The sequence below is a fragment of the Nomascus leucogenys genome, chromosome 15 (assembly GCF_006542625.1).
Source record: "Nomascus leucogenys isolate Asia chromosome 15, Asia_NLE_v1, whole genome shotgun sequence".
Classification (NCBI taxonomy): domain Eukaryota; kingdom Metazoa; phylum Chordata; class Mammalia; order Primates; family Hylobatidae; genus Nomascus; species Nomascus leucogenys.
This window is the reverse complement of record NC_044395.1, coordinates 9,937,734-9,949,906: the sequence shown is the minus strand read 5'-3', so window position 1 is coordinate 9,949,906 and position 12,173 is coordinate 9,937,734. Positions and strand designations below refer to the sequence as shown.

Sequence of the window (12,173 nt, the reverse complement as noted above, 5' to 3'; positions counted from 1 at the left end):
CCCTTTCCTATGTGCCTTGTGCTCCACAGCTCCTTTGCCGGTTAGTGTACAAAGAGATCTTGGCCTGGAAGGTGTCCCTGAGCAGAGGCAGCGGGTGAGTCCGGGGAGCTGAAGCTGCCCCTCTACCAAACTCATTTCTCATGGGAATCAGCCCAGTGCTCAGTTTCTCCAAACACAGGCTGAGGCTCGACCAGCCCAGACCTGAGGAGCACTGAGCCAGTCCCTGGGTGGCCCTCACCCTGCTAACCTGTCCTCTGTTGTACCGTGTATCTCTATAGCTCTAGTATGGTCCTAACCCACCAGCGATAGTATTTTCCTCAAGTCCCATGACTTTTGTGAGTATTTACTTCGAGTCTGTGACTCAAGTGCCATTTGAGTGGGGGCTGCATGCAAATCCTCTGTCCTGCAGTATGACTTTTTCCAACTTCCTCTTTTTTCTCGTGGGCCAGTTGTAAAGACTTTCAACCTCAGCAGAGCGTGGTGCTTGGGAACTGTTTTCCAAGGGGTCTGAGATGCCACAGAGGTTGGTGGCCTCTTCCCTGAGGGACAGTGTTAGAAGTTTGGACATGCCCTCCGGGGACAGAGGAGGCAGAAATAGGGAAACCAGTTTCCCTCTGAGCTGAGACTGAGCTGCAAGTGCCTCCTGAAGTTCAGAAACCAAGGTCATCTGGCCCCTCTGCCTGGGGTATGCAAAAAAAGCAACTACCAATCAAAGTCTCTGAAACAAATGTGAATCAAGCATGGGTGGCTGGCCTGGTGTGCTCTCTGCCTACTGTCTGGTGGTGGTGGATGTGGTGGTGGCACCAGTAGGTCAGTGGCTGAGGCTGCACAGTGCTGGTGGTCTGATGGTCGGGCGACCCTCTCTCGCTGGCCGTCCTGAGCAGGAGCCTCGTGCTAACAAGGAGGCCGCTAACGAGCTGGCCGGAGCTGTGGACCTGGGCTGGATGGCAAATGTGAGGAGGAACCCCCTGGGTCATGGTAATCAGCACGCATCTGGGGACACACTTCCACCTAAGGAAGACACCACCCAGGGGAGAGAAAGTGAGAGCAGGAAGACACACAACACAGGAAGCACGCAGAGCACCTGTCCTGCCCTGCCCTGCCCTGCCCTGGAAGAGGGGAGCAGGGGGCTGGACTGCATGACCCAAAGTTCCTGTGCCTGTGCTCCTTGGAGCCAGGCCTGAGGGTGGGAAGGGAAGAAGAGCAGCAGAAAGGGAGGAGGATTTAGTGAGCAACTGCTCTGTGCCTGAATTGTGTCTGGCTTTAGACGTGTGAGCTTGCCTCGCGGCAGCCTCTCATTGACGGTGAGAGACAGAGGCTCAGGGCTCAGGCACAGCCTAACACTGAAACTGGGCCTGGGGGTTGTTTGCTTTTCTCTGGACTGCCACCACTGTCCCAGGCTGGTCCTTCTCCATGGGAGGCCTGTGTGTGAGGTGTGCAGTGATTTGTCAGAGCAGACAGAGCACTGGGCTTGGAATCCAAAAACCCCTGGACAGTCCTGCTTTCTCCACTCACTCCATGAGACTTTGGGCATAGCACCCAGATTCTCTGAACCGCCACATCTTTATGTATGAATAGGAATGCTTATCCCTGAATACCTGGCAGAACTGACCTGAGGCTGAGATAAGATGGGATATGTGATATTGCTTTGTAAAGCTGTCAAATGTGGCATGAACATTGTAAGGTTTTATTTAATTTCTTTTTTCTTTCTTTCTTTCTTTTTTTTTTTTTTGAGGCAGAGTTTTGCTCTTATTGTCCAGGCTGGAGTGCAGTGGTGTGATCTCAGCTCACTGCAACCTCCGCCTCCCAGGTTCAAGTGGTTCTCTTGCCTCAGCCTCCCGAGTAGCTGGGACCACAGGCATGCACCACCATGCCCAGCTAATTTTGTATTTTAGTAGAGACAGGGTTTCTCCATGTTGGTCAGGCTGGTCTCGAACTCCCGACCTCAGGTGACCCACCCGCCTTGGCCTCCCAAAGTGCTGGGATTACAGGTGTGAGCCACTGCGCCTGGCCAGGTTTTAAATATTAATCTGGCTTGCTATTTCCTGCCTGAGAGGTGAAAGGGAGGCCTAATTACAGAGAACTGAGATGAAAGCAATGATGAAGGGAACCTGGGATCCTGCCTTTCCTCTCCCCACTCAGCAGGAGCTTATGAAGTCATCTCACTTTCTCTTCTGTCCCCTCTCTCCTCTTCATGCAGTTATAAAGAAATATGAGGCCCCAATTGGAACAGCATCATGGAAGGTGCCAGTTGGGTCCCCAACATGCTCCCCATGGGCAAGACAATGGAAACTTCCACAAGTAGGGGAGGCAAACCCTCTTTATTGAACATCAGCCAGCCCAGCCCAGACCCAGGGCTGCCTAAGGACACAGAGATTCTCCATGGGAAGGGGACTGCCAAGCATGAGGAAATAGAAGATTCAGGGGCCTGTGCTCTGGAAGCTGCAAGCAAAAGGGATGGGACTGGGGCTGAGTTGTGTCTCCATTTTGATAAGGGAAGGATATGCTCAGACTCCTGCTTGTTCAGATTCCAAGACAGAAGGTTTCACAAGGCCAAGGCCTGGAAAATGTGCGTCTCTCCTTCCCATGTTAAATTTTAATCTCTGTAATCTGCCTATATCTATAGGTGGGCATCTCACTCCGTCAACGGAGCCCAGCCTCTCTTTGTCCCTCTGTCCATGAAACAGTCTTCTCTGTGCATTTCCCCAAGCTGGGCCCTCTTCTACCCTCCATTTAGGCCTGTTGATAACTCCATTACCCATCCATCACTGCTGTTCCTCCAGGGCCAGCACTCGGGCGAGGCAGGGGAGCTGCCTTCGGTACATAATTTGAGGGGGCACTCCCTCTTGGGCACATGCCGGCCCTGAGTGCCTCCCTTGCCTCACTCTGATCCCGGCCCCATAATGTCCTCAGTGGAAGGTGACTGGGGGCCAGTGCTGTGGGGAGAGTAGAAAGAGGAGTTGGCATGACTAAAAATACCAGTATGTGTATTAAGTATTTTGAGAATGAAATGCCAAGGAGTGCCTACTGTATGCCAGCTCTGCTCTAGGAATGGAGTAGACAATGGACACAAGAAGGACTTATGCCCTGAACACAGGTGCCAACGGTGACAAGACTGGCAAGACGTGAGGGCATGAATGGTTCATTCAGGCAGCTGCTGCAGGTGTGGTCACCTGGTGCCATCTGCCGCTCCCTTTTCCACTTTTCTATGTCCTCCTTCCACCCCAAGTCCCAGATCACTCGCTATCTTCTGGCTAGCTCTTGGCATCTCCATCTGAGCCTAAAGTTGCCCACTGGCACCAATAGATTCCCTTTGACCTGCTGCGCCCATGCTCATCCTTGTCAGGGCTTGGCTTGGCAGTGAGCGGGGCTGGCATGGGGTGCTGAAGTGGGGTCCCAGGACCATCAGGTGGGTAGTTTAAAGCTGATGACAGTGGGCATTCCTGAAGGGGATGCTCATGACACTGACGATGTGTGGGCAAACTGGGAGCTTAGAGTGCCACACAAGATAAAAGCCTTGCATTTCCTGGGACGTTGTGGGCTGATGCATTAGCCAGATACACACCCTTCCACACTGAAGCAGGCTGCACAGGCGCCAATGGCAACAAACAAGGAAGGCTCCTCCTGCCTGCAGTCACTTCAGCTCTGAGCGTAGGAGTCAGCCAGGGACCTCCAAGTCCTCAGAGCCCACAGGGGCAAGAGCTATACTCTGGTCTTATGTTCAGCATTCAGGAAAGCTGCTCTCTGCTGCTCTTTGACATTGAGAATGAAATGAAATTAGTTATTCATTTACCTTCACATTGGTCTCAATTAAGCTTAAAATGTTCTTCCTTACAGATGCTCCAATAGCACACTTGTAATTAAGGAGTTTAAGGAGAAGCTGTGTTGCTTATATGAGCCACTAGATGGTGACCCAATCCCATCATACAGCCCCAGGGTGGGCTGTGGTTCCATCCTGCTTCCCTGAAGAGAGACACAAGCAGGAGCCTCTTGACTTTTCAGACTTTCAGCTTGCTTTCTGCTTCAGAGGGCAGGGGAAGAGGAATGGGTCTCTCAAGGTCTTCTCTTCCCCAGCTGCACTGCTTACTAACTTTAAGCCTGTTTCATCATCAGGAAAATGGTGACATTACCTACCTCATAGGATTGGTATGAAGGGAGACACATACTCAACATACTCCTGCCCTTGAAGAACTTGTCTAGTTAGGGGAGAAATAGGAAAACACACGGAGAGAGCGACTCCAGGTGAGAGCTATGTTGTGCATTAGTCCAGCCACGCAGGAACATGGCTGGCAGAAGGGCGATTCCAGGGGCAATGGGGAGAGTCCTTCTTCCTTATGAAGGCAGAATTCTCAGGACTTGGATGATTCATTTGATAAGGCAGTGAGGGGCAGTGGAAGAGGGAGGAAGTTAACATGAATACTTATCCAACTCCTAGGATGTTAGGCCTTAGAGACTGAAAACTGAACAAATGGCATTGGCTCCTACCAGCAGGTAAGTGTGGCACTAGACACATGCAAAAGGCATTGTGGGAGCTCAGGGTCTGGCCTCAGAAATGAGGACTTAGGCTGTGGGTAAGGAGTTGGAAAAAATACTGAAGGTTGGGGGAACCCCAGCACTGAGATCTGCCTGTCTGCACCCATCTCCCAGGTCCCAGGTTCCTGGCCCTGTTGGGGCAGCTCTGGGCACGGCCTGTTCACCAGAGGCCTGGTACCTGCCTTCTCCCTGGGCCTCAGCACTCACTCACACAGGGCTAATGTAGGAGCATTACGTTAATTAGTTATTCATTTAATTTAACTTCACATTTGGTCTCAATTAAGCTTAAAATGTTCTTCCTTATAGATGCTACAATAGCACTTGTAATTAAAAAGCAATAAGTCTTTGCGTTTCTCCCTTAGAGATCCACTGGGAGGCTGGGCGACAGTGTGTGGGGTGGCTTGGGGAGGAGGAGGAGGAGGCAAGAGGCAAAGAAAAGAAAAGGAAAGAAGCTCTTGGTCGGTCCTAGCACCATGAGGCCACCACTAAGACTGAGGCTGGCAGGAGGAACTCAACACATCTGAGTGTCTGAGTGGGGGTGGGAGTGTCGCTGTTGGGAATCCTGAGAAGTGACAAAGGAGCACAGCTCCTACTGAAAGGTGTGGGGTAGGGAGGATGGCAGATGGGGGTGGAAGGAGGCAATGCTTAGGGGAGAAGGGGCCCTATATTCTGTGACAGGTACAATGTGCCCCCATAAGATGTCCACATCCTAATTTTCAGAACCAGTGAATGTTACCTTACATGGCAAATGAGATTTTGCATATGTGATTAAGGATCTTGAGATGGAAAGACTGATGGGGTGGACCCAGTGGAATCACAGGGCTCTGGATGAATCACAGAGGGAGGCAGGAGTGTTGGCGATTGGCAGATGCTGCTCTGCTGACCTTGAAGACTGAGGAAGGGTCCACCAGCCAGGGGGACGGGGGCGGCCTCTAGAAGGTGGAAAAGGCAAGGAAATGGGTTCTCTCGAGGCTCCAAAGCCTTTCCTTTACCCCCTGAAACCCATTTCTGGTTTCTGACCTCCGGAGCGATAAATGTGAATTGTTCGAAACCAGTAAGTCTATGGCAATCTGCTACAACAGTAATAGGAAATTGATAATATTCCCAGTGTAAAACCGGGGTATGACCAATTTAACGGCAGGAAAATAACCACAGGCAAACAAAAGAAATCCCCAAAGCTTAAAACAAGTGAAAGGGCTGGCCTCATAGCATTTAGGCACAGCATAAGGGCTACCGTGTGACCACCTCACCCAAGAGTTCTCCGAGGGCAGGACTTGGGCTAAATGCACAGACAGTATCATCCCCAGCATGATGTGATGTAAACCATTAAAAACACACTTTCTCATTCTGTCTGTGTGGCACTGAGCCTGATTTCAATCCCGGCTCTCATTTGTTTGGTGGCAGGAAACTGAGAAAAGAGGGTGGGGGGTAGGGACTCAGAAATTTTTTTTTTTTATTTTTTGCATAAACAGTCACCACCAATAATCTGCTAGGGACAGAGATCAAGTATAAAACAAAACAAAAATTCCTGGTGTGTGGCTTTGATTCTGCCATTGGCACCTCTGAAAACCGGCCCAAGTCTCAACATTCCAGCTGGACGGTGCTTACAAGAGAGGTGGCAGGGTTCTCGAAACTTGAAAACCTAGTCTACTAGCAGCTCAGCTGTTTAGTATCTCTGAGCAAGGGGACAACCAAAGTCTAACAGCAGAGGCCTGCCAGAAACACTGGGCTAACGGGTGAAGCTATCTCTGAGGCCTGCATGCCTGTTCATGCTTTTCCCCAGACTCCTGCTCAATTCCTAAGATTCTGGTTTTTCCACCAGACTCAGCTACTTTTCCTTGGTATTTCTGTCAAGTGGATTTGCACTGCCTGCCCTTGCCCCTCCTTTTCCTTCGAGTTTATCTTATGGAGCAACGCCCTATAACAGAAAGTAGTCAGGCTCTTAGACTCTACAGCCAAACTGCCTGACTTCGGATCCTGACTCCTGTTTACCCCTACCAGCCTGTGCCTGTTCCCCATCTGTGAAATGGGGATACTAAGAGTACCTACTTCATAGGGCCAATATGAGGAAGACATAATGCTTACAACACACTTAGAAAAATGCCTAGCACATGTTTGCTAAATGTAACAAAAATTGTTATTTTGACATGTGGAACCCTTGACTTATTTCCAAGTATTGGGATGGAAATAGAGATTAAAGGTTGAACTTTATGAACTATAAAATCTCTTCCAATCCTGAGTTCTTATGCTCCTATGAGGATAATCAACACTTTTCCAGATTCGTTTCCATACGGTTCTGATTCTCACATCTGGAAATTCATTTCTATGTAACAGCCAGATACTTAAAGGTTTAAGCAAAGGAATTATGATTGAAGTTTGTTATTTGTACTAAAATGATCATTAGAATCTTTTAATGAAACTTTTACCTTTTTGGATATGTGTTAGGAAAATGTCAGGTACAAATAGCTAAGAAACAGTATTAACCAATGTAAAAATAAGGAGTTACTTGAAAGCCAAAAGTGATCTTTAAACTATTTGAGAAATGAGATGTCAGGACTCCTGATGTCAAGTTGGACCCCACTTCTAATTAACTGTGAAACTTTCTAAATCCCTTGTCCTCTCTGCCTGTTTCTCATCTGTAAAATAATCACAGCAGGTTTCTTTACACATTGAGCAAAAAATAAACCAGAAACACTTCAACTGCAACAACCATGAAATAGAGTTGATACTAAAGTTTCTGTTAAATAACAGAACAAATAATGGATTGCTTTGTGTTAGAATAAAAACATTTAAAAATAAATTGGATGCCCTCCTTTCAGGATGGAGTGAGGAAGACAGTCTAGACACCTCACAGCCTAGTTCTCTGATGGACTTACTCCACCAGGACTAGTGCTTTACACCCTATGGGCACATGATACATGCTGAATGAATGGCAGGATGCGAGAATGAATGGCTACGTACTCCCTAGTCCCTGGACATTGGTATGGTAATTCTGATGCAGTTTTACATTAAATTTACATTGTACACAAAGAATGGTAGCTTTACTTCCATTTTTAAAAGTGAAAAATTGAAGGCGCTCATCAACAAATTACCCACTGTGATCTCCACTGGGATAGGGTGGTATCCTGCTAATTCAGCTTTTGTCAGGATACAATTTTAAGACGCTACGAAATAACCTATTTTCTTATATAGAAACCCAGATTTACTCTCCCTCTCCACCTTCTAAACAGTGGGGATCACCAGTCTGCCACAGGATCCCCTCTGGGTAGGGAACAGTATAGGAGGGAACACGTTCTAAGGCCACTGATCACAGAATGGTTCTGAACACTAAGATGACTTCTGTCTGTATTTAAGGAATGACCTCTGAGCCCTGTCTCCAAGAAGGCCACGAGCATACAGGGTACCATAACAGACACTGACTATAGGGTTATCTCATGCCAAACTCTCAGTGAAATTCATTTTGAGCCCTCTCAGCCTTCTACGTCTTATCCCAACCCCGCGGGGCTTTTTTTGCATAACTGCATTGAGTATGCAGGTAGAAAGAAATCTATCATTCATTTCACCACAGCTGGTAATTATAGACTCCAGGTCTGTAGACTGTAGGTCAAGTCAAGCTGAAATAAACTTTGCACAGAATTTTTTTTTTTTTTTTTTTTTTTTTGCCTAAAGCCAATGTTTAACATATAAGCCTGTCATTTACATCAGGCAAAAAAACAAAAATTAGAAAACAGTAGTATTAAGGATAGAATTTAGTTTCCAACCTTAATACACTTTCTTCCATCTAAATAGTCACCCAAAACCTCATAGTTATTATCCATTGATCTAATAGTTGAATAACTTTTGGGGGGAATAAAAAAGATGGATTTATGGTCAGGAACCTATAAGAGTTTTCCCAGAGTTACTTTTTTAGCAAGGCTCTCAGAAGAAGGTAACAATTGGCAGCTTGTGTTTGTCAGGAGCCAAGCTTCCACTTGGGCTGCAGGGAGACTCACAGAGTAGCACAATAGCATGAGGCCCCCAGCTTGTCTCAATTCCCTCAAGACTTAGCATTCTTTTTTCTCTCCCTCAATCTGCTTAGAGGATGTTTCTTCTTTTCTTACCTGTGTGCCCTAGGCCAGATTAGGAAACTATTTCCTTTGAAGTTTTCTGTACAAAGCCTTATCTGCAAAGTTTTTCCAAACTAAGTAAGATAAAGGAAATGGTTCAATGTAGGGATAACTATACCTGGCCCTCACCAGCCCATGACTCTCAATGGGTACCTGTTCTCTCTTCTTGGAATTTAGAGCTTAGTTGCCTCTGGGGATTCAGGACTGGGTACCTTCTCTACCCTGAAAACAGAATTGAGGAGAGAAAGTGAAGGAACAGTGGCCTTACCCTACCTCAAGCTCTCAATCAGAGTTCCACAAAGCCTAGTGTGTTTTCTTTCTGAGACAAGCCCTGGGGCCTACCACACCTGGGTTTGCACACTGGCTGTTAGGTGAAGGTTGGGCAAGTCAGTTGATCTCTTTAAGCTTCCATTTTTTCTACTTTAAAGTGGGGATGATAAAAATGAGACCGTTGTAAAAATTAATTTAAACCTCAAAGGAATTAGTGTGCTACTGGCATAGAGCATGTACTCCATCAGTGATCTCTTTCCAACTTGTTTTCTTGGTTCTTAATTTTAAGCCAGAAGATTCTTTTTCAAATGGCTCTGGGGAGTCAGGATCAGACTTCCAAAGTGGAACCTGACCAGAGCCCCTCCATTTAATGCAAATTTCATTTGGTCTGGGAGATCAGACAGGTATAGAGCTTTATCTGATGTTGAGAATATACTTTCCTCACTAGCTTTGGAGAAAGGGCTACAAAGATGAAAAGAGAAGACACCCCAAAATGGACTCATAGTAATTAAATAAGGCACACGGAGCCCACCACATCATGGAAGAAAAAAACCTACAGATACATGGCAAGACAAAAAACAAAAAACAGTATTTCCATACCTTTCCTCTAATCCCAAGGAAATCTAAAGATAATTGATTCAAAAAGCCGTGGCCAAGAGTTCGAAGTGAAAGTAGCCCTTTAGCTATTATTTATTGCTTCATTAGAGCAGAGGGAAGTGACACTCATTGCCTTCATAGAGCTCTGCAGAAATATATGCAGAGTGGTCCATGACCAACATCTGAGTAAGTCTTCCAAATTATCACATTAAAATAACCTTTCAAATTTGAGTGCCTCTCCTTTGCAAACGACTGCAACCTCATAAAGAAGAATTTTATATATTATCAAAAAGAACCAGAAGCCCATGTGCTCTTTTCCCCAAAATCCACTTACTAAGGACTTGAGTGAAAATCCACTCTAAGCAGATCACTGTTACTATTTCCCTTTCAAAACAGTTGGAAATCCTAAGGTACGGGTACTAAGAAGATAGCAATATCCTTCTTAAGCTGGTAAGAATCTAGCCCCACAGGGACAATTTAGCAATCCTGTTTCTGGAAGCCAGGACTCAAGAGATTTGTCTTAGTGATGGACGGATACTCCTCTAACCTTAAGGCATGAGGGCTGTCAAAACAAGGCTCTGAATAGTGACTTCCTGCTCATCAATGTCATCACAATGAAGGAGAGAACAGGTTTTCGTTTTCCTGAAGGGTGGTCAGTAGGAGCGCAGTGGTTTGGCATAGATCGGCTCGAGAACATGATGGAGTAAAACCAAGAAGAGGCCTCCAAGGAAGATGGCGCTAAGGAAAGCCAGCAGGACATAGCGGCCAATGAAAAAGTCATCCACGATCTGGAGAAAGAAAACATCAAAATGAAATTACTACCAGTTAGGCACCCTGGCTGGGTTAATCTGAACTCCATGATGAGTGGGCCAAGAGTTAGTTCATGTGTATAACTTCCAGTAACATCCTGCCCTGAGTCTCCTCTGTACATGGAGAAAAAAGAATCTTTTCCTCAACTCCCTGAGCAGGAGACACAAGTCAAGAAGGGATTAATGAGGTACAGGGAACAAATGGCTCAATTTAGGAGGTTGGTAAACACTTTGAAGTCCCTGGATGAATTCTTTTATATTCTGAAATCTGTTACCTGAAAGAGTTAATGAGAAGCTTTTGCTTGGTCCTAGAAAGGCTCATTTTTGTTGTTGCTAAAATACATTTTATTACAGAGAATTTTAAACATACATAAAAATGCAATAGTATAATAAACTCCCATGTATCTAAGACCCAACCCCCAAAATCATCAATCCATTGCCATTTCAGGAGAGTTCATTTTCAAAATGAAAGGTGACTCTTTAAAGCTATCAGTGGAAGAGTCCCATGCCACGGGGCAGGGAAAATGGCCATTTACCTGAGATACTAAAACACTAAGAGGATAGGTAACTTGCCCCAAAGCAGACAGTGGGCTGCCTGGCCTTACACTTGAGGCCCCAAAGATGTTGGTCTTTGCTGTCAAAACCCTATAATTGGTGTTGGCTCTACCCACTTGTCCACTGTCCCCTTCCAGAGCTCCACTCTCCCCAGATCCAAATGGTGGTGCTTAAATTTGGGCAGGAAAAAGCAATTTAATCTATAGACCTAGTGGAGCAACACCACCAACCAAAGTGGCTGACTGACTTCACAGAAGCCTTGAAATCCCAGTACCTAGGAGAATTCAAAACACCTGAAAGGCAACTGTGGCAGACAGAATAATGGCCCAAAGATAACCACATCCTAATCCCCAGAAATTGTGAATATGTTAGATTATATGTTAAAGAGAATTAAGATTGCCAATCAGCTGCTCTTAAAATAAGGGGGATTAATCTGGATTATCCAATCCAGGTGGACCCAATCTAATCACAGGATCCTTCTAAGTTGAATAGGGAGGTGGGAGAGAGGGTCAGAGAAAGAGAGGTAAGGATGGAAGTGTCAGTGAGGTGTGATGTCACTGGCTCTGAAGATGGAGGAAGGGGGCTATCAGCCAAGGAATATGAGCAGCCTCTAGAAGCTGGAAAGGATAAGGAAATGGATTCTCCCCTAAAACCTCCAGAAAGGAATGCTGCCCTGCCAACCCCTTGGTTTTAGCTCAGTGAGACTGATTTTAGACTCTAACCTACAGAACTGTAAGATAATACATCTGTGTTGTGAGCCATTAGTTCACATCATTTGTTACAGCAGCAACAGAAAACTAACACAGCGGCCATACGCAAAGTACCTCTCAGACCCGAGCCCTAGTAGGATCACTGAGATCCAAAGACACGTCAGCTGCTCCAGAGATTACCCCAACAGTCAACTTACAACAAAGGTCAGTTTGATAAAACAGCTTTAACATAACTTTGACCTTGGCTCCGGTACTGAACAAGTCTCTTGCGGGCCACATGTTTGCTCGTTCGACACGTTTCACTTTTAATTAGCCAATTAGCAGGCCTTGGGTGCAGAAGGCCCAGGCCATGTATTATTGATACAGCATTGAGCCAGGCTGCTGCAGAGGCCAGCTCTCAAAACCTGAAAATGAGAACTCCAATTCTGCCGGCCATGCTGACAAAAGTATTTTGCTCAAACCCCATTCTTGTCTCCTGGGTCTGAAACTCATATGACAGACAATCGAGGGATTGATTTCAAAAATGTGTTTACCCTGTGCCCTTCTCCCAATGTTTACATCTGCAACATCCAGAAATGTGGCAGCCCACATCA

The 12,173-nt window shown here is 46.2% G+C and overlaps 2 protein-coding genes across 5 annotated transcripts in view; one reads left to right on the top strand and one right to left on the bottom strand.

The window, feature by feature from the left end:
* Positions 1–3,322, top strand: part of SLC37A2 (solute carrier family 37 member 2) — a 26,227-nt gene extending 22,905 nt beyond the window's left edge. The window contains exons 17-18 of the mRNA XM_030828901.1: positions 30–94; positions 2,201–3,322. Of these exons, the coding sequence (XP_030684761.1) occupies positions 30–94; positions 2,201–2,216 (81 nt within the window). The 3' untranslated portion in view covers positions 2,217–3,322. The remainder of the gene's footprint in view (positions 1–29; positions 95–2,200) is intronic.
* TMEM218 (transmembrane protein 218) overlaps positions 2,012–12,173 on the bottom strand; it is a 22,179-nt gene continuing 12,017 nt past the window's right edge. For 3 of the 4 annotated variants that reach the window (XM_004090530.3, XM_004090535.3, XM_003253338.3), the window contains exon 5: positions 7,279–10,294. In XM_004090530.3, coding sequence (XP_004090578.1) covers positions 10,160–10,294 — 135 coding nt within the window. In that variant the 3' untranslated portion in view covers positions 7,279–10,159. Of the gene's footprint in view, positions 3,748–7,278; positions 10,295–12,173 lie in introns of those variants that run through there. The other variant, XR_004033596.1, reaches the window with a different exon arrangement.